Source organism: Betta splendens, chromosome 21, assembly GCF_900634795.4.
Source record: "Betta splendens chromosome 21, fBetSpl5.4, whole genome shotgun sequence".
Lineage (NCBI taxonomy): Eukaryota > Metazoa > Chordata > Actinopteri > Anabantiformes > Osphronemidae > Betta > Betta splendens.
The window spans coordinates 14672265-14699992 of NC_040899.1; the positions used below are offsets into that span (position 1 = coordinate 14672265).

The 27728-nt window shown below is 41.5% G+C and overlaps 1 protein-coding gene across 2 annotated transcripts; it reads left to right on the top strand.

Annotated features, from left to right (window-relative positions):
* On the top strand, nt 1-26191 carry LOC114846698 (helicase with zinc finger domain 2-like). 2 transcript variants are annotated; one of them, XM_041068744.2, is made up of 22 exons: nt 1-111; nt 221-304; nt 722-836; nt 2234-3726; nt 10483-10666; nt 10778-10885; nt 11890-12404; nt 12484-13092; nt 13216-14014; nt 14121-14196; nt 14348-17756; nt 17872-17957; nt 18053-18178; nt 18262-18417; nt 18503-18647; nt 18724-18855; nt 20826-21018; nt 21123-21269; nt 21744-21953; nt 22046-22202; nt 24734-24901; nt 24980-26191. In XM_041068744.2, exons 4-22 carry the CDS (start codon nt 2375-2377, stop codon nt 25084-25086), a joined length of 8679 nt encoding a protein of 2892 aa, XP_040924678.1. In that variant the 5' UTR covers nt 1-111; nt 221-304; nt 722-836; nt 2234-2374; the 3' UTR covers nt 25087-26191. The 2 variants fall into 2 exon arrangements, with proteins under 2 accessions (XP_040924678.1, XP_055361308.1); XM_055505333.1 differs by lacking the exons at nt 1-111; nt 221-304; nt 722-836 and adding an exon at nt 885-1772.
* The last annotated feature ends 1537 nt before the right edge of the window (nt 26192-27728 follow it).

Sequence of the window (27728 nt, forward strand, 5' to 3'; positions counted from 1 at the left end):
GAAGTCCACATTGCAAGAACAGGCAGACAAGGTGATGTCTGAAAAAGGGTTTTCTGGCTATGAGCAGTCACCATGGCCCAGCCAATGCTCTACCAACTGGGCTAAGACATGGTTTGTATGCACTTTCTTGTATATTTACACTTTTGTAAACATATCATTATTGCCACTGAATTAAAGATAACATTGTTTTCAGATAGTGTCATAATTGTCATGTTCCCAGAGTAAAATAAGAAAAGAGAGTTGCGGCCAAAGCAGTCACAAGGAAATAAAAGAAAGGAATGAGCCACAACAGGCAAATGAACAGGTGAGTTTTCATTCCAAGTTCAACTGATCCAGTTAAACTACAGAATGAGTTCCTAGATTATTAAGCTTTATTACACCAGCATGAGCTGCAACATGCACGCGCACACACCTATATGACATTTATAATCATTTTAATTACAATAACTTTGCTACTCTGTGGAAACCGTAGGAACAGTTCATTCAGACACATGACAAGGCAGCTGCTGTTAAACGAGGTCGCTGATTGTTTTTCCATTTTATCTTATACAGTAATTACTCTAATTACAGTGCGTGTTGCATGTTTGTGCACAGGTCACAGGGTGTGGCGGGTGCTTATCATTGTGCGTAATGATGTAGAATGTGCAAAACGAAACCTACGAGAAAAGGTGGGAATGAAAATGCTGCCCAGGCTGAGAGTTTCTGCTGTTTTCCGCTTTAGGGAGGGGCTGTACACTGTTAATGTGTGCTCTGAAGCCTCAAAGCTGAGACGGACACAAGATGTTGCATGATCACGTCGGAGTGTTGGCGTCATCAATATAAAGGATTTAAACATGGTGATAAGTAATATTTGTTGTTATTATTATTATTGTTATTATTATTATTATTGTTGTTGTTATTATAATTATTATTTTATAATTTGTAGCTTGTATTAGTAGTGCTGTCTTTTTTCTTCTATTGTTAAAAGCATTACATTTTGATTTGTTTGCTGGATGACTTTACTATTGCATTAAGTGTCACATACTGTATTTGAGTATACCTATGGAGTGAAATTAGGGTCACATTAGATTTGTGCGTGTGTAAACCGATCTGTGCGTGCATAACCAGAATTGTAATTAGTGGGGCTATACCATGCTTACACTTACTACTACTACACTGATTTGGGGCATTGAAATTACGCACAAATTGTGGCTAAATTTACAAGTAAAATAACGTGACCTAAATTTGCCTCCCTTTGATTGGCTAATGAACAAGGAAGTTCAGCAACAGATTCTAAAAACTCCACAAGCAGCATCAAGCTAGTCCACTGACTGATGACTTTAATTATATTTAATGATCAGACAGACATGACTCATATTCATGTGTATGAAGATGTTAATGTAGCATGTTAGCGTCAGGCTATTAGCAATGCTGTGCTACGTTATGATGTATCTGGAGTTAAGGTGGGTATGTTCTAGTAACGCTACCGTTGTGACTCTGTGTGATCGTTTATCAGAACCACAATAAACATGTTCATTTAACAATGCTTTTACACAGCCTGATGTGTAATGCAGTTGTTAGACAGGCTTGGATTTCAGTGCAGGATCTTTGTGTTTCCACCCTGATCAACACCGTCTACGAGGAGACAGGCACCCAGTGTTGCTGCAGAATCTCACAAGATGTCACCGATACCAAAGACACGGGCAGAAAGCTTGGTCTGAGAAATCGCGATCGTTGTAGTTCGCAGCATTCACTTTCAACCATCAGCTGAGACCTGCACCGCTCTGACTCTGGTAAATCGGTAAAGCACAAGACGCTCCTAATCATTCACAAAACACAAGTTAAACGCTATGAAAAAGAGTGACCACGCGACTGGCAACCAACTTCCGGTGAATTGTTTTACCTGGGTGACATCCTGTTAGCTGTCCCTGTCAATGCCTTGGATTACGTTACCTATCTGTTAGAACGTGCACTCTCCGCGACTTTTATGTCGTGTTTTTTGTGTAAATTTTAATGCCCCAAATTATAAGTGTAAGCATGGTTTAGCCCCACTAAGTCTACAAGTACAAATCTGGTTACGTCATCTGTCTACTTTAAAACACCCCACTCTTTAGCCTTGATATACTCATTGCTATGTGCATGTAAGAGTTATCCAAAATATATTAGGCATTCATTATTATGTATTTGAATGTTCTTGAAATTGTACACATTTAATGCTGATTACCTCTAATGTCTAATTTGTCTGCTTTTTTAGATACATTTATGCACCACTGGACTTTCTAAGATCATTTGGAGTTAATCTGAGCCCATGTTTTAGTGTCTACACACTGGACCCAACAGCCTGCAGGGCCCCTACACATTCATTTGATAAGTTGAGCACTATGAACATTTTACAATGTCAGAAGGTGTATCCAGACTCGCTCCACTCTTATCAACACATGACATCAAGCTGGTGTGTGCCCAGTGCTCTGTCAAAAAGAAGGAAATTAGCTACACATTAAAATCAGTCCAGCACCAGTGTGGACGTAATCTCCTGCTATGCAGAGTCAGAGGTTGCAGCACATGGAGACCTGTTGCTAGACGGCCTACGTTTCCTAACCCCAGTCAGTATGTGGTTTGTAACTTTTTTGTGGAGAACTTTGGCTGCACTAAGCACAGGAACCGATGCACCTTTGCCAGAAGTGAGGAGGAAGCTGCAGTGTGGAACTTTGTCAAACAGTATAAATTAGACCATTTGCTTCTATGTAACCTTATAGCCCAGTCTGAGATAGGACCCAATCAGGTTAACAGTGCAGAACCTCTAATTGGCCTCTTAAATACACTTGATTTGAAGGTTGTGTGTGATCAATGTGTCATTAAAGACAAGGAAATAACTTACAGAGTTGGATTAGTTAGTCACACGTGCAGTAAAACTCTACTTTTAGCCAAAGCTAAAGCTTCTGATGAATGGAGGCCTGTCTCTGAGCGTCCTATCAGTAGAGGATTTGGTCCAAATGTGCTTTATCAAGTGTGTGACTTTTATGTTGAGGGCTCTGGATGTACACAACATGGCCAAAGGTGCACATACGCCAGAAGCACTGAAGAGGCTGTAGTATGGAACTATGGTAGAGACAACAATCTAGAGCAAGATGAGTTGTTACGTCTAGTATGTCAGGCTGAGGCGATTCTGTTGACTCCAGAAAGAGCTGCTAAAAACATACTTAATGAGTTTTCAGGGGAATTCATAGAATTCTGTAAAGACTGTTTTCATGACAGCCCACAGAAATTGACAACCAAAAGGTGGAATGACACCTGCTCAGGAGATGCAGCACACACATGGGATCCAGCCTTAGTTCACCACCTGTCAGAGGAAAGTGGAAAGCACATCTACAGCGAGGTGCGTCCTCTTCCCCACAACTGTCAGCTTAAGTACTGCAGTCATGTCAGGCAAGGCAAGCCCTGCTGGCACAAGCCTGGCCACTGCAAGTCAGCTCAGAGTGAGGTGGAAATGGCCGTGTGGAAAGCGCAGCTCAGCGGCATCGTCATTCGACCGCATCTGCTTCACGTGGGTCAGCAGGCACAGACCGAACACAGACAGGTCTCCATGTACTGTAAAGTTTGCCTCCTGGTCCTGTCCTCCCCAGAGAGCTTCTACAAACACTGCTCCTCTTTAGAACATGCACAGTTACTGTCTGAGGACACCACCACAAGGTGGAGAGGACGACGGCCTCCACACAACCACAGAGCACAATTCTGGCTGTGCGAGAGGTAATCAAGGCTTCTTTTAACATGTTTTACACATATATATTTTCATATAAGTTCATTGATTGACAATAATAAAACATTTCTTTAATGAAGATATTACGCAAATGCTCTGCAACAACATTAGTAGCTTGTTATGATTTGCAGATACAGTTGCTGTGTCACAGCATATCACAATTTTATCCATAATTTCCAACTCCAAGCTGTATAAATTTAATGCCTATTGTATTTAATGCAATTCTGGTTATGTGTATTTGGATAACAAGGAAGGGTGTGGCATAATTATTAGGTGGAATTATGGGCCAAGAATTTTAACTGACTCTGGAAATTCCAATATTAATCCAATAATAATATAAAAAAATTATCCAGTAATAAAAGGTCTGGGCGGCATGGTGGTGCTGTTGCTACACAGCGATAAGGGTTTGGATTCGATAACCGGGGTGGGCCAGGTGCCTTTCTGTGTGGAGTTTGCATGTTCTCCCTGTGTTCTTACCCGTAAGTGTGTGTGTGTGTGTGTGTGTGTGTGTGTGTGTGTGTGTGTGTGTGTGTGTGTGTGTGTGTGTGTGTGTGTGTGTGTGTGTGTGTGTGTTACGAACCACCATCCAGGATTGCGGATCGAGCCTGAGGGGGTCCATTTGACCGGGTCAGAGCCAGTGTGGGCCATGAATCAATGAAAACATTTTTTCTAGTCACCACTAACAACACAAGCTAAACAAAAGCTAAACAGAGCTTTTGTTTCGCTTGGTCCATTCATTTCTTCCAGGAGGAAAAAATGAATGGACCAGTTAACGGAGATCTAAGAAGAATGAACACAACGTGGCTAAAGCATGGCATGAACAACGTGGCTAGAACTACACAGAAAGTGAGAGGTGCCAGTACATGCTGCAATTACATGCAGCGCAACGCGTGGCTAACATAAGCACCCTGAAGACGGGTGCCTTTGCACGTCTAACAGGCAAAGCAACGTGTGACTGACAGGAGGCAGTGTCTCTTAAAAGTCCATGTCCGTGGTGGGCATCCTGGCTTGAGCAGCATGGTGTGGTGAGGTGACATTGACCCAGCAGAGAGTAAAGGGCTGGAGGAGCCACCCCCCGCAACTTCCATGGGACTAAGCGATAGTAAATGGATGGATGAATGAATGTAAAAGGTCTTGTGATGCAGTACTCTCAAAATATCTAAGATACTGGTGAGCGATCACAGAGCCATCAAACGTTTTGCAGCACATAGTCAACAGGGTCACAAGAAACGTGTTTTGCAAATTAACTTCCAAAGATTTGAGAAGAATCAAACATGAAGTGAACATAAACCCATTATCACCAGTGCTGCTGTATTCCACAACTGCAACCTACCTGGAGTGTCAAGAAGTATGAGGTGTTCAGTTCTCATAGATAATTAGACTATTATTATAATAGTATTACTACTATTTTAGATAACTATTGCCCCATCTCTAAACTGTCCTTTCTTTCATAGATTTTAGATAAAAATTGTCTCAGAGCAGTTACTTCTAATTTTTAATAGCATCTTTGAAAAATTCCAATCGGGGTTTTGTAATAACAACAGCACAGAGACAGCTCTTCCACGAGACACAAATGATCTGCTTCTCTTGGGACAGGTTATTTGAAGACATAATGTTTCATTTCACTGTTATGCTGATGATACACAGCTCTATCTCCCTAGGATTGTATGTTAGATACAAAGAATATGTTAAATGGACTTAAAATTAGATGTTGTCATGATCTGGGTTTTTTTGTGTCCGGTTTTATTCTGAAGGACTCTGTTGTCATTTAGCCGTCATGTTTGGTTCCAGTTTCCTGTTTTATTTTTTAGTACTTCCGTTTCTGGTCACATTATGTCAGTTCCCGCTTCACGTCCCGGTCTTAGTTACGCACACCTGTCTCGTATCAGTCATTACTCACCTGTGTATTTAAGAGCCAGCATTCACCCAAGCAAGTTGCCAGATTGTCGTTTGTGTATGCCAGTCGTCATGTTCCCACAATCCTCAGTTCAGCTCACCCCGTCATTGATCCTGTTCCGCATTCCTGACCACCGACGCCTGCCTAACCTGAATGGTATTGTAGCCTTGCTTACTTTGTTACTGAACCTTGCCTGTCTCTGGACTCTGAGCCTGCTCCTATTGTACCTGAATCCCGCGTCTTATCGTGTTTGACCTGGACTGTCTGCGACTACGATTACCGAAATAAACCCTGAGTCTTTACCATCTACCTGGTGTTCTTACACCATGCATGTGGGTCCAATCTCAGCCGCACCCTGACAGAACGATCTGGCCCGACTTGGACCCAGCCGGCTTCCAGATACACCCCAGGTTCGGTTTCGTTTTGTATTATTTTGTTTTGGAGGAGGATTTCTGTTGTAAACCATGGAGTTTACGTGTGCTGACTTGCTCAGCGACCTTCACAAGTATTTTGAGATTCTTGCGGAGGATTACCGGAGGGCGCCCGGTCCGGAAACTCAGCGGAACCTCGTGGAGATAGCGGTGTACACCTTGGAGGATGAGGACAGTGCGCTTGAACACCCCGGCGTCCGCCGCCTCTATGAGCGGATGTGCGCGTGACTCCAGGAGATAGAGTACGCGCTCCGCACCACATCTGCCTCCACGCCGTCCTCTCGGATTACATCAGCCCTGGTTGCAGCTCCTATGTCCCCGGATTCAGTCGACCCCTCTGCTCCTTCTTCCGCACCAGATCAACCTGCAGTTCCAGTTTCAGTTTCCTTTCCCCATCCTCGTCTGACCGTCGCTGCTGCACCAGCCTGCCCAGCTCAACCCTTAACCCACTGGGAGGAGTTCCTGCACCGGTACGGTTTCACGTCTCATGCCCACGCTCTAGCCACAGAACAGCAGCCAGCAGCCAAACCAGTCCCTGCGTCTCAGTCAGGTCAGTCAGGTCATGCTCAGGTTCCAGTCCAGTCATGTCACGCTCAGGGCCCAGCTCAGTCATGTCACGCTCAGGGCCCAGCTCAGTCATGTCACGCTCAGGGCCCAGCTCAGTCATGTCACGCTCAGGCTCCGGCCTTGTCAGGTGGCACCACACGTCAGACGAGTGCAATTTGTACCCAGTCAGGCCCGACGTCTACTCCGTCGAGCTCGGCAGCTGCAAGCAGCAATGCCGGCTCCGGAGAGGACGCCGTCCCAACCCCTGTTGGCCCCAGCGTGGAGGCCGCGAGCAGCACTGCCGACTCCAGCGTGGAGGCCGCGAGCAGCACTGCCGGCTCCAGTGTGGAGGCTGGTCCCGTTCCTGTCGGCGGGAGGTCGCTCCAGCTCTAGTTCCCATCGGCTCCACTGAGGATGCCGTTCCTGTTCCTGTCCGCTCCAGTGAGGACGCCGTTCCTGTTCCTGTCGGCTCCGACCTGCCGACCTCCAGAAGGAGGTCGTTCCTGCCACAGTTCCAGTGAGGACGCCGTTCCTGTTCCTGTCGGCTCCACTGAGGACGCCGTTCCTGTTCCTGTCGGCTCCGACCTGCCGACCTCCAGAAGGAGGTCGTTCCTGCCACAGTTCCCGCCAACCTCCAGGAGGAGGTCGCGCCTGTTGCGGTTCCTGCCGACCTCCAGGAGGAGGTCGCGCCTGCCGCGGTTCCCGTCGGCCTCCAGGAGGGGGTCGTTCCAGCTTTGGTTCCTGTCGACCTCCAGGAGGAGGTTGTTCCAGCTGTGGTTCTTGTCGACCTCCAGGAGGAGGTCGTGCCAGCTCTAGCTTTGGTTCCTGTCGGCCTCCAGGCGGAGGTCGTTTCAGCTCCAGCTTTGGCTCCTGTCGGCCTCCACGCGGAGGTCGAGTTTGTGTTTCTTTGCACACAGGAGCCGTCTTGGGAGGTGCCGGAGGTTCCTGCGGAGACCCACCTGCATTCCGGTGGTCCGCCACTGGCCACGTCTGCACCGGCTCCTGGTGGTCTTGTCCAGACAATGTCTGCACCGGCTCCTGGTGGTCCTGTCAAGACCACGTTCGCCTCAGCTCCTGGCGGCCCTGTCCAGACCGCGTCTGCATCGGTTCCTGGTGGTCCGGCTGTAGGCTTTTTAAGGAGCTGTTAGGACATCCTATGAGTAAGGAGTTACAGTAGTCCAGCCTAGAGGTAACAAATGCATGGATCAGTTTCTCTGCATCGCTCTGAGAGAGGATGCTTCTGATTTTAACTATATTTCTAAGGTGGAAGTAGGCGGTTCTGGAGATTTGTTTAATGTATGATGTAAAAGAGAGATCCTGGTCAAAGATGACAACAAGTCAGTGACGTAGGTCTACCTAAATATACAGTTTTACACTCGGCGAACATTTAACATATAACATTTACATTTATATTTAGCATTTTAATTTAGTCATGGATTGTTAAAATGTATTAGAATTGGCTGTGTATTACTCTGTCCCTTCTCCCTCACCCCTCCCTTCCCGGGTCCAATCTAGCTCACCAGCTGTGCCTCTATCTATCCTCTTCCCCGACCATCTTGGTCGGCCTCGGTCATACTTCTATAAACAACCCTTCACTACACTGATGCAGATACACCCCCTCCCACCCCACCTTACAGTCTCACTGTCTGCTCTCCGACCTTATCTGTCTTTCCTGATGAACCCAAGAAAAAATTCCAGCAAGGTTTCCACTTGTACTGTGTGCCACTGTTTGTGCGTGTGTTTTTTATTGTTTGTACTGCAATTGCTTCCACTGTCGGACTAGCGCCAGTCAAGCTGGCTGCTGATGGGAATTTTCCCGCTGTGGGACTAATAAAGGCATTCTATTTGTATTTAACATTTACATTTAGACTTTTGCACATTTAACTAAATGTTAGAATACATGTGTCATTTAGTTAAATGTGAGAAAACTAGTTATACAGTATGTGCTACTTTTACATTCGGCACCCTATAGTACACAGCTGCTAGACTGCTGACGCAAAATGGGAGGTTTGACCATATCAACTCCATATTGGCTTCTGTTCATTGGCTCCCTGTTAAGTTCAGGATTGATTTCAAGATTTTATTGATTACCTACAAAGCCTTACACGGTTTAGCTCCTAAATACTTGATTTCCTTTGCCCATACAGTATGAACCCTCATGCAACCTGAGATTAGCTAACAAAATGTTGCTATCAGTACCAGTACAGTTCAAAGGGGAAAAATCAAAAGGGGACAGGGCCTTCTCAGTCAGGGCTCCAAAACTTTGGAATACCCTGCCTGAAAAGATAAAGCAATTGTGAGTCAATAACTTCTTTTAAATCCATTCTTAACAGGAATTTATCAAATTTCTAAAGAAACTGACTGACGCTGAATGAAAGACTTATGACTGTATCGAAAAGAAAGGTGGCTATATTGGTCACTGAAGTTTGCTTTTTGAAATTTCTTAAATGTTTATTTGCAATATTTGAGTTTGTTTATTATTCTCACTTTAAAATGTGAAAATATACATACAAGTGAGATGGTAAAATCTTTGTTTCTCATTTAGTTGCATAATAATTATGCACCTAATAATTGTGTACATGTAGCTATTTTCTTAAGAAAAACAAAACTTCACACTACTTAAATGCTCAGGTATGAGGGTTGGGATCTTTGATTAATCAAGAGCACTGTAGTGGTACAATAACCAAATTAATCCTCAAAAATATCTTAAAATAATATTACATTTTATACACACTGCTGGCAACTCCTCTCTAATGTCTTCCTTGTGCTGAAGGCCACTGTGGTGGTAGGGGTGGTGGCTGGGACTGGGGTGGCTCTGTTAAACCCTTCCGTGTCAGTGGGTTCCTTGGAGGCTTTCATTTCTGGGACTTTGGGGATGCATTTGCTTTGTTTTTGTGGTTCACAGCGTCTGCCCTCCTCACTCTGGGAGTGCATCCCAATTTTATTTTTTTAGGCTCCAGTATTCACACCAGCCAGTTGCCAGATTGTTGCATGACCTCAACAATTTCCAGCATTGTTATCTTGTCTCCTGGTCCATGTACTGTATGACCCACTTACTGACCTTCCCTTCTCTCTCTTGTTAAGTCCTCTTGGTACAGAAGCTAAGTCTTTTGTTTTTGACCGCCGCCTTCCTACTCCTTGTCTGTGCCTTTTGCCAGTGCTTGGCTGTGTACTGATCCTGGCCTGTATGACAGAGTCTCAGCCGCACGATTAAAGAATCTTTTACTTACCTCCTGTCTCGGTGCTGTGCATTTGGGTTCACTCCGTCAAGTCGCCTGTAATTGGGTTTCTACTTACCACTCGCTTGACTGGGTTTAGCTGCTGGCCCCGCTGGTCATTTTGGCTTTCAAAGGTGTCCTTGTACACCTTTGTGCATGTTTGGCTATTGTATGATTTTTATGCAGTTGTTTTTTATGCAGTCATATCATTTACATAGCTGCAAAATTCATTAAAATCTTCATTTCAGCTGTACTTTGGGTTCTGCATAAAGTATCATAGTGGTAGAGCCACAAATGTGACATGTGTGCTAACTTGGTGGTCTGGTAGCTCAGTACCAGGGGTGTTTTTGAGCAAGACAGTTCACACTAGCTCCAAGGACAGCTGCACCGTGGTTGGCTACTGTCCCCCAGGGGATGGGTTAAAAGCAGAGGTTAATTTCCCAAATGTAGGATAAATAAAGCTCAAGCTAGATTGTATCGGTTTTCGTATCAATATTTGTTATTTATAGGGGCTGTGTTCGATGCATGTGAAATGTATAAATAAAACATTGGAGTTCAGATTCTACTGTTTAATTTTAAGTTAGGCATGTCTATAGTCATTTATAATCATTGCATTGCAGTTCAGATCTGGTTTATTTTGTCATTTCATTCTAGACCAGCAACGTGTGAGTATGGCGTTAATTGCCCAAAAGCTCATTCTGAGGAAGAGCTGCAGGAGTGGATGATGCGTGCTGAAGAGGAAGAGGAGATCAGACACAACATTGAAGCGCAGGGTCTCATGTCCTACAATGAAAGGCTCCTGGATGAATACAAAAACAGTAGCAATGAAGAGCACATTGTAAGTAGTATAACTTTGAGACTCAGTCATTTCCAGTTCTCTGGATTCATACACTTCCTCCAGGTCAACAAACATCAAATTTTTAATTTTTCCATTTCCAATGCTGAACAGATATCTGAACAAGTCGATGATGTCAAAATCTCCTGTGATGAAGATTTAACGCAGAAATGTGAACAAATCAATGCAACACTGAAATGGAACTTCAATGTTGAAACAGAGGTATGATCTCTAGCTTGATTACTGTACTGTACTGTATATACTGCTCATATACTGTAAATAGATGTTGTTGTTAAAGCATAAATTTAACCCTATTGACCATAAGTCCATAAGTTTGTAATGCGAAATAGTGGCAGCCTGGGCCCAAATTATGAAGATATAAAAGAATAATCTACAGTCAAGCCCAAAATTATTCGTACCCTTGCATATTCTGACTTAGCTAAGTAACACAGGCCTCTCCTAAAAGATAATAAGACAATGTACAAAAAACATCATTATGGGAAAAAAATATTACTCATCTTTTATTTAAGAGACCCGCAAACCTGAAAAGGTTGGAGCTCATCGACAAAAAACACCAGTGGAGACATGCAAAAAGCTTGTCAGCTTAATAGTAAGCATTTGATTACATTTGGAAAAAAAGAACAACAACGAAAAAGCTTGCTGATTGAATAAAAGTAACTTTGAGAAAGAACTTCCCAGGGGTATGAATAATTTTGGCTTGACTGTACAGTTTATAATTTTGAAGAAGAAAGGAAAAGCAGCTACAGTACTATGATGGTGGTACTGGATTTACCGAAAATGCAATTTTCAAACAGGAGGTCTCTATATTGTTTCACATAATGATGATAGGGTGGCACAGTAGCACTGTTGACTTACAACGAGAAGAGCCCCCGTTTCATTTACGGGGCGAGTTCTCTCTTGGGTCTCCGGCTTCCTCACACGGTCCAAAAACATGCATTAGGTTAATTGGTCACTCTGTATTGCCCATAGGTGTGAGTGTGTGTGAATGGTTGTCTGTCTGTGTGTTGCCCTGCGACGGACTGGCAACCCCCCCCCCTCTTGCGAATAAACGGTAGAAAATGGGAGGATAATGAAGATACAGTACAATAATGAAAATATTTTTAATTTATAAGTGCCTTCCGGAACACTCCAGGAAACTATGCAAGCAGACATGTAGAGTAAAACAAACACTAGTCATCTAATGTCAAATGGTTACTTCTATACAGAGAAAACTTCTGCATGTGGCGCTGCTGAAGCAAGAACCAGGATGTTCTTTCACACTTGATGATACCACTTTGGCACCATGCATCTATTGTCCTGGAAAAAGATTTAATAGTGAAGACATGTCCTATAACATCACAGTGTCTTTTACGTCCATCAACCCAGGCCGTTATGAGCAGTGGTTGGTGCTGGACTTTGACATGAGACCAGTTCTCTTGAGGAAGCTCAGAGCACAAGTTGGCAAAATAGAATCAGATGACATCGAGCAACCAGAAGTGAACAGTGGAGCCGCCTTTCAAAATGCTGAGCGTTGGCATGGGGGGAACAGGGTTATTGTTCCATTTTTGTCCAGGACCAAAGAACAAAATAAGCTGTTGAAGGACTACAAGCCTCCACAGTTGAGCTTTTCATATAAATTCTCCCATAACATCCAAACACCTCTGAATAAAGAAAACTACAAAGAGAGAATGCACCTCTTCCTGTACAATGAGGAAAAGGCTGAGGACCAGGTTATTTCCAGGTAATGTGCATGTCTGTATTCTAATAGTTGCAATATGTACATTTTTAGCTTAAATATAGTTTTTTTGTCTTGCTTTTAGACTAAATGTCCGTGGAGAAATCAAAACAATGACAATTACTCCCCAGGGTCAATTATTCTGCACTGTCTCAATTCGTTGCAACCTCACGCCAGACACCCCTGAGGGACAGGTACTAAAACGTAGCATCCAGTCTGCCCTGATAGCTCCTGTATCATCTCATGATCATAATCCCAAGGTTTATGAAGCCATCATTCTTCAAGACCAAACAAGAGAAAATGAAATTCATTTAAAGCTGTCTGAACAATGTTGCTCTGATCTTAAACTAAAAAGCAATGAATCGTATCAGATGGAAATCCAGTTTCAGCAGAACCGCTCCAGCTTCTGCACAATGCATAAGGCTGTAGACCTGCTTCCTGATACAAGCAGGGTGCTCCCAGACTTCAAGAACTGTAACGTCCCTGTGAATAACAACTCCTATGACAAGCTCAATCTGAAGCAGCAGTCAGCAGTTCATTTTATCATAGGGAGTTCCACTGGAAAAGGATCTGTAGCACCACTCCTCATTTATGGACCGTTTGGAACTGGAAAAACATACACCCTTGCTACAGCAGCCAGAGAGCTGTGTAAGCAGCCTCACAATAAAGTGCTCATTTGCACACACACCAACAGGTAATACATACTGCAAGTACCGTATACTGTACCAAGTCACATCCAAAACATCAAACAGCCGCCGTAGAATTAACTCATATCTAGAGACTCACATGTATAATGTTTTTGTTTTTTGTTTTTCAGTTCTGCAGATCTGTACATCAGAGATCACTTCCACCCATTCATTGAAAAGAAAAACAATGACATTAAGCCAATTCGGATAAAAGCAAACAAACAAGGGGTTGCTTTGTTGGCCACAGACGAAATTACATTGAAATATTGTTTTCTTTCAGAAGATAGGACATATTTTCTACTACCTACAAAAGCCACCCTAGATTGCCACAAAGTAGTTGTAACGACCACAACAATGGCAAAACATTTTCATGACCTCCAGCTTCCAGAGGGATACTTCACTCATATTCTAATTGATGAAGCCTCTCAGATGCTGGAATGTGAAGCCTTGATGGCGCTCGGACTTTCTGGGCCAAACACTAGAGTTGTTTTAGTTGGAGATCACATGCAAATGGGGCCAAAGCTTTTCTCAGTAGATGATCATCATCGTTCCAACCACACGCTGCTCAATCGCTTGTTCCACTACTATCAAGAAGAAAAGTGTGAGGCTGCCCAAAACAGTAAAATCATTTTCAGTGAAAACTATCGTTCAACCAGAGAAATTGTGGAGTTCGTGTCCACTCATTTCTATGTTGGTAAAAATGATGTTATCAAAGCAAGTGGACATGTTCCAGCTCCTGCAAATGACCATGCACTTAAGATGTTCCATGTGAGAGGAAAGTGTGTTTTGGATCCTTTCTCCATGTCATGGTTTAACAAAGAAGTGGATGAGAATGTGTTGAAAGCAGTGAAAGAAATCATCTACCTCTGGCCGTCAGCCTGGGGCTGCAGAGACCCAAGCTCCATCTGTGTTTTGTCAGAGGGATACCAGGTAATACATCCACCCCTAATACTTTACATTGGTACTGATATTGTAAATGAGACAAATGAGAGATATTTATGATTTTTAATTTTAAAAAATGTCTTGTGATTCATAGACTCGGATGATTAGGAACATGCTTTCAAGGCAAAGTCTGAGAAAAGTCTGTGTTGAGAATCTTGCAAATGTACAAGGTAACTTTTGCATCTTTGCATTATTGGCCCAATATTTACCTCAGGAGATCATTCCAACTGTATAATTGGCCTGTAGATGACAACAATCTTATTGTTCCATGAATACCTTTGCTACTGTACATACTTAAAACTCGTCTTCATGTGCCAACAGGAAAACAGTTCAGGGCAGTCATAATAGCAGTTGTACAAACACGTGACAGCCTAAAAACGTCAGACCTTTCTGGTCTGGAGCTGTTTAATGATGCCCGTGTGCTAAACACTGCAATGACCAGGGCTCAGTCCCAGGTGGTCGTAGTTGGAGATGCTGTTGCCCTCAGTTGCTTTGGGAACTGTTCTAAAATCTGGAAAAGCTCCATAGACCACTGCATCAGAAACAACAGTGTTGCACCACAGCATTTCACCAAAGATTACTTTGAAAAAGATGTGATGGAAACCTCTAGGTTTCAAAAGACTAACCACATGAAGGAGAGCAACACTTCTAGTGACGCAATACTTCAAGACCTGAGGGAGGAATTTGAGAAACTAGAAGCAGAAGAAAACTCTTTTAAAAAAAGTTTGGAATTTGAAAACTCTAACCATCATAAGTCAAGATCCATCTGTACGGTTGACTCTCAGGTTGTGGAATTATGTAAAAAACAACCAGAGATGTTCATGCAAGGAACGCTGTTCAGGGAGTCCTACAACAAAGGCTATGTCATACCATTCAATGATCCCAGCAGACAAATTCACATTAATGGAAGGAAAAACCTGGGCAGAGCCTTTAGTGGAGATGAAGTAATCCTGCAAAATACAAAGGTTGTCAGTGTCACCAAAGAAGCAGAATCAGCCCGTGAACTCATTTGCCGGCTTGAGGATGAGGATCACAGCAAACCAAGACATTCAAGAGACCAATTTGTAAGAAGGACAATGATAGCCACCACAAAAACAGCACCTAATGTACGCATACTGGTCAAAAAGAACAAACGTAACTACATTCCAATATGGGAGCAAAGTTATGGATGTTGGAGTCTTTCAGCATATGAGCGTATTAATGAAAATCTCAGACAGAACTGTGTATTTGTGGTGCAAGTGATTGAATGGAAAGAACATTGTTATCTTCCACTGGGAAAAGTCACACGTACCCTTTCAGTCAGAAGCCCTTCAGATGCTCTACGTGTCTTGACTGTAGAATTCAAAATTCCGCCCAACACATCTAATCCAGAGGAGGGTCTGTCAAGGGTAGATGAAGAAGAGATGTACCGACAGGACCTGCGTAATGTATTTACCTTCACGGTTGATCCAGTGGGAGCAAAAGACTTGGATGACGCCATCAGTGTCAGGGAAAATAAAGACCAGTATGAGTTGGGAATCCATATAGCAGATGTGGCAAGCTTTGTGAGACGAGGTAGTGATGTGGATGAGCGTGCAGAAAAACAAGGGGCAACATTTTACTGCAGCGGGGAAAACCCCATTCATATGTTCCATCAAGACTTGAGCACCAGACGCTTCAGTCTTCTGCCAGGTGAAGATCGCAGGGTGGTTTCACTGATGGCAAAAGTAAACAAGCAAACCAATGAGATAATTGGGGATCCTAAATTTCAGCTTTCACTGATTAAATCTAATAAGCAGTTGTCCTACGAACAGGCAGAAGACATAATTTGTAAAAGTGATGAAAGATCTGAGGACATAGAAAACTGTGTCAAATTGGCGTACAATTTCGCTAAAACCCAACGAAAAAACAGACAACCTAAAGATTGGGCTTATTCTCAGCCTGATTCTGATAGAGTGCCTGGGAAGAGAAAAGCCCATTTAATGATCGAAGAGCTCAGTGTACTGTTCAACACACATGTAGCAAAGACTTTGACTCAGCTGGGAGGAACAAAGTATTGCACACCCCTCCGCTGTCAGGAAGAACCAGAGCCTCAAAAGGTTGAAGAATTCAAAGAGCAGTGCAGAGAATTCATACCAGTGTCTTTCTATGTGCGACATAGATTTAACCATGATCAAACAAATGATGGGAAAGTCCCAAACTCTGAAAACTTCAGAATACTCACAGAAGTGTGGAAAGATATCAAGTCAGCAGCCAAAGAAAATGACATGGACAAATTAATCGACCTGATTGCTGCAGACGACATCTACCCTCTGCTACAGCCAGTGACTGATCAGTTCAGGCGATGCCTCAGTAAAGCGTATGTCGTCTGTTCCAAATCGTCTCCCAAAGCAGATGTGGGGCATTATTCTCTGAATGTCAACTGTTATACACAAGCAACTTCCCCCATCCGTCGGTACATGGACCTCATCTTGCAAAGACTTCTGCACTCTGCCATATGTAACAAGCCTGTCCTGTACAGTAGGACAGAGATTAAGACATTGTGTGGGCAATTTGAGCGCAACCTCAAGGATGCAAAGGAATATGAACAAAGGGCAGAGCAGATCTCTTGTGCAGTGAGAATGAAAAAGCAAAGTGCTTCCAAGGTGGTATTTGTACTTAGTGCAGAACAAGAAAGAGAGAGTTTCATTGTGTCCTTTCCCTTTAAGAACATATTTGCAGAAAGATTATCAATTATGTACAAGGATTTACAGTTGGAGGACCAACCACTGTATGATGAAACAAATCAGTGCATTATCCTCCGGTGGAAAAGGCGGATTTACTCACCTGGCACCACAGACATTCACCAAGAAATTAAACTAAAACAAGACTCTGGACCCTGCGTTGAGCTTCCCATGAAAATATGGGAGGACATTATTGGAGCAATTGATAAAGAAAACTGGACTCATGCACAAGAACTCATATTGAACAATAATCCAGAACAAGTGAAAAAAAAAGGAAGCCAGAAGCCAGAAGATTTGGAGGGTCTTCATTTAATGGCTAACACACGTCTCTGTGAGGAGAAACTGATGCCAGATGTCCATAAGGAGCATGAGGTTGACATCTCCCTGCAGCTGCGGGCAGGCGACACCCTTCTAATCCAACTGACATCAGAGATTAATAGATGTGTCCACATGCCTGCTGTTCAGTTGGTGTACATCACACCCAAGTTTGAGATTTGTGTGGACCATGTCCACAACCCTATCACATGCTTCTCCCAGTATGCAGATGAACCATCAAGGTTTTATTATAAGGACACAGATGAGTATGTACGGATCTGTAAACCACTATGTGAGATGGAATCCGCTGCAACTGCAGTGAGTGAAAGTAATGGCGTCCTCATTGAGAACCTGGTGGTTAAGTTTAGGAAAGAACAGGAAGCTAAACTAACAGGAAGCTTCTTCTTATCACAGTCATGGATTAAGGAATGGGCCATTGAGTGTAACCTATCAAAATGCCTACTGTGCATACGAAAAAGAGGTCTGAAGATGGATCGTGCTCCTGAACACTCTGCTGTGGTGGACCAAAAAGGGTTCACATGGGTTGCTCATGGTGTTACGTGGAAAACAGATGAACAGAAAAATCCACCAAATGCAGGAATTAAAGTGGAATTTTACATTAACCATCTCCCAATGGAGACCATTCCAGAGTGCATCTTTCAGAAAGACACAGACTTCACTGTTGAAATAATCCCAAAGCTTCTGCCTGATATGTAAGTTAGCAAGTATACTTTATGTAAACTATTGTGAACCTGGATTTTCTATTTTCCGTCTACCGCTGTCTTTGCAGCAAAGAATAGAGTTTTTTTTTTTTTCAATCTAATCTAGCCGGAAAGAAACTGCTGTGGTCTCAATTAAATCTGCCTGTGATCTAGTGAGGCAAATAGCACTTGGAAGTCGAATCCCAAAACAGAGTAAGTCTGTTAATCCACAATGAAATTAATCCATAGGGTGTGTTCTTATACGGTAGTTTGAGCCAACATCCCAATGAATTGTACTTCCTTTGCAGTACAAGCTGTATGGAATGTTGTCAGGAAACAGCTACCAAATGTGCTACCAGACCTTAACCAAAGTCAGCAATGCGCTGTGGATAAAGCTCTGAATGATACTTTCACACTTATTCAGGGGCCACCTGGTAAGACATACACGCCTTTTATTGACCCTAAACCCTAAAGGTTTCTGCAAAGGCTTAACCCGTTTTTCTCACATTTCTCTTAGGAACAGGAAAGACCATAGTTGGTGTGTACATAGTCTACCGCTTCCTTGATCTCAACTCAAAGAACCAAAGGAAGTGTGTTGGCCCAAAGGATGAAAAGAAGAAGGAAGTGATTCTCTACTGTGGTCCATCCAACAAGTCTGTTGATGTTGTTGCAGGCAGGTGACTCTGTTTCCTTCGATTTCTGTAACTCATGCTGTATAATGTCCTTACAAATCTCTTGTTTTGACCTTTGTAACACAGAGTACCTGTTGAAGTTTGGTGACCTCATAAAGCCTCTTAGAGTCTACAGCCAACAGGTTGAGATGCTTGATTATCCTTATCCAGACTGTACTCTTCAGTTTTCTCAAAGCGCATTTCGTTCAGATCGTTCCAAACCAGAACTCAGGTATAGTAAACCCACCAGACAACAAAGAATGGAGAAATGGAGAAATATTGTGATCTATTCTCTTCTTTGCTATTAGGAGTATTACTCTGCATCATCGCATGCGACTGGACCAAAATCCATACTCAAGTCAAATAAAGGAGTTTGACCACCGCATAAAGCTTGCCCTGGAAAAACAAGCAAAGGAGCTGACTGATGAAGAGGTGAAAACGTAAGTTTATATGCACCAGTGGCTTTAATATGGAGTCAAATTAGGGTCAGATTAGATCTGTGCGTGGTAAATCAATCTGTGTGTGTAAACCAATTCATGGATGAAGCGCTTTGTTTACATATATATCATAACCCTAACCCACTAATAGGTAGGTAGGTAACAGTAGGTGCTTCATCCACAGATTATTTATTATTATTATTTATATTAATATCTGATAGAAACACCAGTTTAACATTCACTCAAATGCATCACCTTCGCAAATCACGAGAGTAACGTCACACTTCATACACATAAATATGAGCCGTCATGTCTGTCTGAGTCATCAGTCAGTGGACTAGCCTTTTGCTGATTACTGCTTGTGGAGCTTTCTGGATCTGCTGTGCCACGTCAAAATATTGCGACAACTTCCTTGTTCATTAGCCAATCGAGCGTGGAGGCATATTAAGGTCACGTTATTTTACTTGTACATTTAGCCACGATTTGTGTGTAATTTTGACGCCCCAATTTATAAGTGTAAGCATGAGATAGCCCCACAAAATCTACAGGTATAAATCTCGTTACACATGCACAGATCAGTTTACGCATGCACAGATCGTTTTTTGCACACAAATCGGTTTACATGCGCACAAGTCTGATCTGACCCTAATTTGTATGGGGTGCCGAATGTAAAAGGAGCACCTATAACTAGTTTTTTCACATTTAACTAAATGACACAACATGTTTTCTCACATTTAGTTAAATGTGCAAAAGTCTAAATGTAAATGTTAAATGTAAATTTTAAATGTAAATGGTAAATGTTAAATGTAAATGTTAAATATAAATGTTAAATATAAATGTAAATGTAGATGTTAAATGTTAAATGTAAATGTTTAATGTAAATGTTAAATGTAAATGTAATTTCGGCTAGCTAGTATAGTAAGACAACTAATTCTCCACCGGCGCCACAGAAATATTTCATTTAAACCTACTTAACTCCCCATTAATGGTGTTAACGACAGAACAGCAGTTTGAAGCGTAGCCTCAGCCCGCACACCTGCCGTTACAGCCGTTCAATTTCCCCCAACGGGAGGGAGTCGGAGCTGGCGGCCATGATGGCTTCGACTTTAGGCTTCTCTCCAGTATTTTCGTGCACCGATCCAGAGACAGATGAGGGCGGAGCTATGCGTACTGTTTGACGTGTTTGAGTCCGCGTCACTGATCTAGGATAATAGGGGGTGGAGTCTACTTAAATATTCAGTTCGATCATTTAACATTTACATTTAACATTTACATTTAACATTTACATTTAACATTTACATTTAACATTTACATTTAGATTTAACATTTAGATTTAACATTTAACATTTACATTTAGACTTTTGCACATTTAACTAAATGTGAGAAAACATGTGTCATTTAGTTAAATGTGAAAAAACTAGTTATAGGTGCTCCTTTTTACATTCGGCACCCCATACAAATTAGGGTCAGATCAGACTTGTGCGCATGTAAACCGATTTGTGTGCAAAAAACGATCTGTGCATACGTAAACTGATCTGTGCGTATGTAACGAGATTTATACCTGTTATGCACATTTAACTAAATGTGAGAAAACATGTTGTGTCATTTAGTTAAATGTGAGAAAACTAGTTATAGGTGCTCCTTTTACATTCAGCAGCCCATAAATTTGACTCTATAGTTAAATCTCAAAATGAAAGTAACTAGAACTTTGTTCTTAAATATTTGAGAACATCTTAAGACCAAAAAAGTTAATTTTTGAGTATGGCAATAGGCTTGAAGGGATTTGTTTTATCTGTTTCTTATGTCTAACATTTACTTGCAGGTTTTTAAAGGCTTCATTGTACAGATAGTAGGAGTTGCATGCTATAATACGCTTGCATACATATTAAATATTAAAAATATATATATTAAAAAATAAGAATTCCTAATATGATTTTAATTTTAAAGATGTACTGCTTTTTTCCCAAACCTAGATACAAAAAACGTCTGAAAAATGCTCGGGAATATGAGCTGAAACAGCATGACATCATACTGTGCACATGCACAACATCTTCCACTCCAAGCTTGGTCAACACAGTCAGTGCACGTCAGATACTCATTGATGAATGTGCAATGGCCACTGAACCCCAGGCTCTGATTCCATTAGTCTGCAACAAACCAGAAAAGGTTGGCTTCTCACTTATTGACACCATATGGTCATGATGTTCATATGGTGTGTGATATTGTAATTATTAATAATAAGTTTTAATGTTTTAAAATATCACTTTCAGGTTGTTTTGATTGGAGACCACAAACAATTAAGACCTATTGTGAAGAATATGCATGTGAGGAAGCTGGGGATGGCCAGGTCTCTGTTTGAACGTTACATTACAATCCATTTGCAGAGAGCAGTGATGTTGGACACCCAGTACAGAATGGTGAGATTTAATTGGATCTAAAGCAATCTGGGTATGCAGCCTGGAATGGGTAGGTGATTTACACTAATAACCAACCACAGGTGCAAACACAGTGATGATAGACTGGAAGCCATAGAAGGTTTTAACTGATTTACGTACAACATGAAATGACCATTACAGAGATGGTCCGAAGGAGTTGCATTGTGTCTTTGTAGATTTAGAGAAGCCCATCTTGCACATCTGTTAGAGAAAGAGAATAATATTACTAGCAATGAACACCAGCAAAACAATGACTATATAAAAAACATTTCTACTGTGAATGTACCAGAAAAATCCCCCAAAAAATGTTGCTTTTAGGATTATTATGTCATCCCTTAAAACCCTCACAAAACAGAATGGAGCAGTTGAATGAAATTTTGTCCTTTTCAGTTAATTTCTTTTTTTTTTTAATTTTATCTATTGAAGTAATAATAACTTTGGCTTATGTACCTATAGCATGAGGACATATGCAGGTTCCCATCAGATGAATTTTATGAGGGAAAACTGATGACTGCAGTGGAGCAGCCGAATAGTGTCCTGCGTGTTAAAGGAAGAACCATGCCAATTGTCTTTGGGGACCTAAAAGGAAAAACAATCAGCCTGGTTGTCAACACACCCAAGGGCAACGAGAACTCGAAGGCAAATAGGGAAGAAAGAAACGCAGTGGTAATGTCTTGTGTCCACAATCAAAACCCTGCATTTGGTGACGTTATTTACAGTTTCTTCTGCTTGCTGATCTGGGCTTGGTCCACTTGCAGATTGACATTGCAGAAAAGTTGGTGAAGACTGCCAAGGTGGAACAGCAAAGCATTGTGATTCTGTCTCCTTATAATGCCCAAGTATCGGAAATTAGAGATGAGCTGAAGCAGAAGGAAATGGATAAAGTCACTGTCACTACAATCACTAAAAGTCAAGGTACAGTACCTACAAATCTGCTACAAATCCCAACATAGAAGCAGGAATACACTACTACACTACTACTCTAAATTCTAGACTATTGAGCGCACCTGTGCATATATTGGCCGCATTTCTATAAGCCGCAGGTGTACACGTTGTAAAACGAGATGGTTTGATCGAACTCTCAGCTATCTTTATTTGGGTGAATGGACAGGCCTTTTTGTCTTACAGATCTAATACACCATAATGGTCCACCTCTAAAATTATTATTATTTTTTTTTGTTCTGTCCAGCAGTTTAACAAGCAGCATATATTACGTTGAATGCCATATTGTGATGGGCAGCTTTGCTTTAACAAGAGGGGTATATATAAAATATAAATACTCTTCTTGATTAATGGTTTATTTAATGTTTTATTTAGCTAATCCCAAATATGTGATGTTGCTGTGTTGGTGGACAGGTTAGGTTTCTGCTTTAGGGTGTGTGTGCGGGAGGGGAGGTGGGGGGTGGGGGTGCAACCAGCTGCTGAAACCAAGCAAATCTGTTAAGTAAACAATTAGTGCAAAATAAATAAGAAGCAGGGATGTACCTTAGGCTAACACATTCATAACTAAACATCTGTTGTACTGTGGTTTACTGTACCTTGGAAATTAATACTCATACAAATAATAGTGTTAAGGTATGTGCGCATACTCATACAAACATATACATATCATATACATACACATATGCATTATTATACATATCCCATACTACTTATATAATAATAATCATACACCTCTAAAATTTTGGCAATTGTTTTGGCTTTCAGTCAAATCAGCACAGTGAACACACCTCGGTCATCTGCTCTATGTATGTTCACCCAGTGTGCAAGAGTGTTTTCAAGTTCTAGACATCTGCTTCTCTGATTTCTGAAAGCCTTTTTGCAATGAGACAGTTCTTGACTCTGCCGTTTCCAACATCTCACTATTCATTGACGCTAAGCTTATGTGCAGCAGCTCTAAAACTATCAAATCGATTGTCTTTAACTTAAAAGCTGTATCATGAGCATTTCTTTGTATGTTTTCTATGACACACGTGTATGAAGCACAAACGGACTGAATTAAAGAATTGAGTGCGAGCCTATTTATATTACATTGCAATTTCAATGACTCCCTGTTATACCTATTTATTTACTGGTAATTTCATTGGGTTCCTGTTACTGTACCTATATTTTGTAATTTTATTGATCTGACGTGAGGAGGTTACTGGAAAATAACATAAGCCCAAAAAAATAAACAAACTAGCTGCACTTTAGTTTGAGCCGCGTATGGGGTGCCAAATGTAAAAGTAGCACCTATAACTAGTTTTCTCACATTTAACTAAATGACACAACATGTTTTCTCACATTTAGTTAAATGTGCAAAAGTCTAAATGTAAATGTTAAAAATAAATGTAAATGTTAAACATAAATGTAAATGTTAAATGTAAATGTTAAATGTAAATGTAAATGTTAAATGTAAATGTTAAATGTAAATGTTAAATGTAAATGTTAAATGTTAAATGTAAATGTTAAATGTTGGCCGAGTGTAAAACTGAATATTCATGAATGGGCAAGTAGACTCCATCCCTACCCTCAAACAGCGCTGGTCTCAGATCAGAGACGCGAACTCCAACACGTCAAACAGTACGCATAGCTCCGCCCACATCTGACTCTGGATCGGTGCACGAAAATACTGGAGAGAAGCCTGAAGTCGAAGCCATCATGGCCGCCAGCTCCGACTCCCTCCCGTTGGGGGAGATTGAACGGGCTGTAACGGCAGGTGTGCGGGCTGAGGCTCCGCTTCAAACTGCCGTTCTGTCGTAAACACCATTAATGAGGAGTCAAGTAGGTTTAAAAAGAATATTTCTGTGGCGCCGGTGGAGAATTGGTTGGCTAACTATACTAGCTAGCCGAAGTTACGTCCAGGCTAAAAACAAAAGTTTCCAGATCAGATGTGGGCGGGGTTTGCGCGCACTGTTTGAGGTGATTGAGTTCGTGTTTCTGATCTGAGACCAGCGCTGTTTGAGGGTAGGGGTAGAGTCTACTTGCCCATTCATGAATATTCAGTTTTACACTCGGCCAACATTTAACATTTACATTTAACATTTACATTTAACATTTAACAATTACATTTAACATTTAACATTTAACATTTACATTTAACATTTAGCATTTAACATTTACATTTAACATTTACATTTAACATTTAACAATTAACATTTACATTTAACATTTACATTTAGACTTTTGCACATTTAACTAAATGTGAGAAAACATGTTGTGTCATTTAGTTAAATGTAAGAAAACTAGTTATAGGTGCTCCTTTTACATTTGGCACCCCATAGCCGCGGGGTTCACAGCGTGTGAAAAGACATACAGATGCTTGTTTTCCCACTCAGTTTTGGGGAGAGGGGTCTTGTTACAACATGCATGTGCACAGGGCCGGTGCAGCCCTGCATGTGCAAACTCTATTTTGATCTCTATCTTCTGATAGCTCACCATGTGACATATAACATTTGGTCTTGCAGGAAGTGAATGGCGTTATGTCATCATATCTACAGTGTGCTCCCTGTCAAGTGAGGAGATTGTGCGTGAACCAGACAGAGCGTGGTTGTCCAAACATCTAGGCTTCGTAGGTGATCCAAACCAGATAAATGTGGGCATCACCAGGGCCAAAGAGGGACTGTGCATCATTGGTGAGATTTGATATTTAGCTTGTGGTAAAACATTGTGTAGCTTGAATACATAACTGCAATGTTTCTCGTTTCTTAAAGGGGACCAAGAGTTGCTCAGTTGCAGTCAAACTTGGAAGAACCTCCTGGACCACTATAGTGGTCGACACAATGCAGTGACAAACGCAAATGAGATCTCAGTGTATTGAGTCACAGTTGATCTCCTATTTCCTTTGCTTCGCTTGTGATTTTTACAAATGACAGATCAGAGACACTGATCTGATACCTGTTTTACTTTTTTATATGACTTGAATGATAACTAGCTGCATTATGACTGTTATTTTTAATGTGCTCCTTCTATATTCATAAGTTTTACAATGTTATGATGCATTAAAATAAACAATAACTGAGGGTTTTACATCTTCTATTTTTATTAAATTAGCTTTTTAAAACCACTACTTAGGTCCCAAACTTGTTTTTACCTTCTTTGGAGATGTTTATTAATGAACCATTCAACACTTGCCTGCCAGTTAGAGTTTTTATGTTCGACCATTCAAAAAATTTAGTTTTTTTAATAAATTGTGATAGATATTAATGTTGTGTACCTACAGTAAGATTTTCAAGTTTAATATATGTTTTGTATTATGTAAAACAACAATCAATTCAATGTTCTTACGATGAATGTGTACATATGAAACATTAAAACAAAAGTATTTTTATAACTAAATTATTTAACAGAGTTTGCATGTTCTTCTCGTGGGTTCTCTCCGGGTTCTCCGGCTTCCTCCCTTTGTCTGTGTTGCCCTGCAATGGACTGGCGACCTGTCCACGGTGTACGCCTGTACTGTAGATGTCTGTGATAGGCTCCAGAACCCCTCGCGACCCCGCATGGGAACAAGCGATAGAAAATGGATGGATAGATGGATGGAAATTATTTCATGTTATTTTGTTTGCTTTTGTGGGATTTAGTGTAGACAGTGTTGTATTAAAGCTGTTTGCTCACTGTCTTCGGATACTCAACTAAACAGACAGCAATTCCATTCACTGCTTTCGGTTCCATTAAATAAGTCATTTCCATTTTTTTCATGATTAGCCTTCTTAAAGATGTGCCTTGTTTGTTACTATTTGTAGTTGAATATATTTGTGTATGAGTTATTGTTCCTATTACATAGTGAAACTGAAAATATATTTTTCTACCAAAGTGAGGACTTTTGAGGATTTTAGGATTCCTAAATTTCCTAAAAAGATGTGCATTGTGCCCTCATGTCATTGAACATCCTAAAGATAAAAGCAAAAGTGTTTCTGTGTTCTTCATTTTCCTAGTGGCACCTTTTTATAAATGCATTTTCATGACTTTCAGGGGTGTGTTCCAGAAAGCAGGGTTGATTAACCTTCTGCTAAACCCTGAACTCTGGGTTGATTAACCCAGAACCTGCTTACCCCGAGTATGTTGGTTCCAAAACACCTGAGAAGAGTTAGGTTAATCTACCTCCTGTCGGTAACCCAGAGTTAACGCACGTGCACTGTGTATATATAAAGTCATTGTCAATGGATCGTCGAATTTAAGAGTCACCACGGAAATTCGAAGCGACACGAAAAGTGCAGCATATTTCAACGGCGGAGTTGGAGGTTTTAATGCTGGCGTACGAGGAATTCAAGCTGATTACTATTACTGTAGGAAAAAGTGCGTAAGTTCATTTAATTACAGTTATGTTGCCCTCTCCTCCTTTATTGTAATGGAAAATTAAACACAACACAACAACACATAATTTGTACTATCAATTTCATAAGATTCAAATAATATTGGATAATAATATTCTTTTTTAATAAGCTGTAATCCTTCTGGAGCAAGAGGAACTCTGTCCCAAGTAAAAAAAAAAACACATCCTACAAAAAGGTAAGATTTGATTACACATTTACAGGATCTATGTATTAAACGTGTTTTAACATATTCTTTCTCTAATGTCGCTAATAGAAAGAAGGCAGGGGCTCATCAGACAGGTGGGGGGGCACCACCACCTCCCCTCACCCCATCTGAGGAGCTGGCTCTGTCCCTGAATAAAGGGTGACCAGTGGTTGAGGGCATTCCTGGAACACCTCATCCACTTCTCTGCAGCAGCGCTGCTCATCTGAACACAACGCAGACTACGTATTAGACCACGTCACGAGTGTGTGTACAGGTAGTGGTCGGCTACAGTATACAGCCGTTACATATTGTAGCAATGTTGTGAAGGACAACACATGCCACTATAATGTCATATGCCCTCTCTGGAGTGACGCTGAGGCCACGTAGACACTGGAACCTTGCCTTCAGGATGCCTGTGGTCATCTCCGCCTTGACCTGTGTTCTGCTGTGGGCCTGGTTGAACAGTGTCTGTGATCCAGGCTCAGGTTCAGGGTAGGGTGTCATCAAATAGGGCAGACATGGGCAAACTCTGTCCCCTAGCAAGTAGCCATTGTAGTGTTCTGCAATGTTTTAAATGTTCAAAACAATACAGTCGTGAAAATTAAAACATACCCTGTTGAAACGTGTGGCATAGTGATGACTCCCCGAAGATTCTGGAATCATGCACTGTTGAGCGTCCAGTCAAAAAAATCAAGCGCAACTGATGGTCTGAAGCCTTTCTTCATTGTGGAGGTCACCTCAAACCTGACGTAAGAGCTAGGCAAAAACCAATACAATAAATGAAACGACAACCATTAAGAAAGCTTAGAAGACACAAATCTTTTAAACTTATATTTTAAACAATAAACTTCACCTCATCGCCACTTTGACCGGAGCTAAACCAAACAAAACAAAAAATACAGTCGCCATAATTCGCCTCTTTCTTCCTTAACGTCTCTCCTCGTG

What these genes read in the sequence shown, in the direction of transcription:
- LOC114846698 (XM_041068744.2), top strand. Translation starts at nt 2,375, where the DNA reads ATGTCAGAAGGTGTATCCAGACTCGCTCCACTCTTATCAACACATGAC. An exon ending in ACTGATGAAGAGGTGAAAAC is followed by an intron (nt 18,856 to 20,825) that starts GTAAGTTTATAT and finishes TCCCAAACCTAG; the next exon opens with ATACAAAAAACGTCTGAAAA. An exon ending in AGAGGGACTGTGCATCATTG is followed by an intron (nt 24,902 to 24,979) that starts GTGAGATTTGAT and finishes CGTTTCTTAAAG; the next exon opens with GGGACCAAGAGTTGCTCAGT.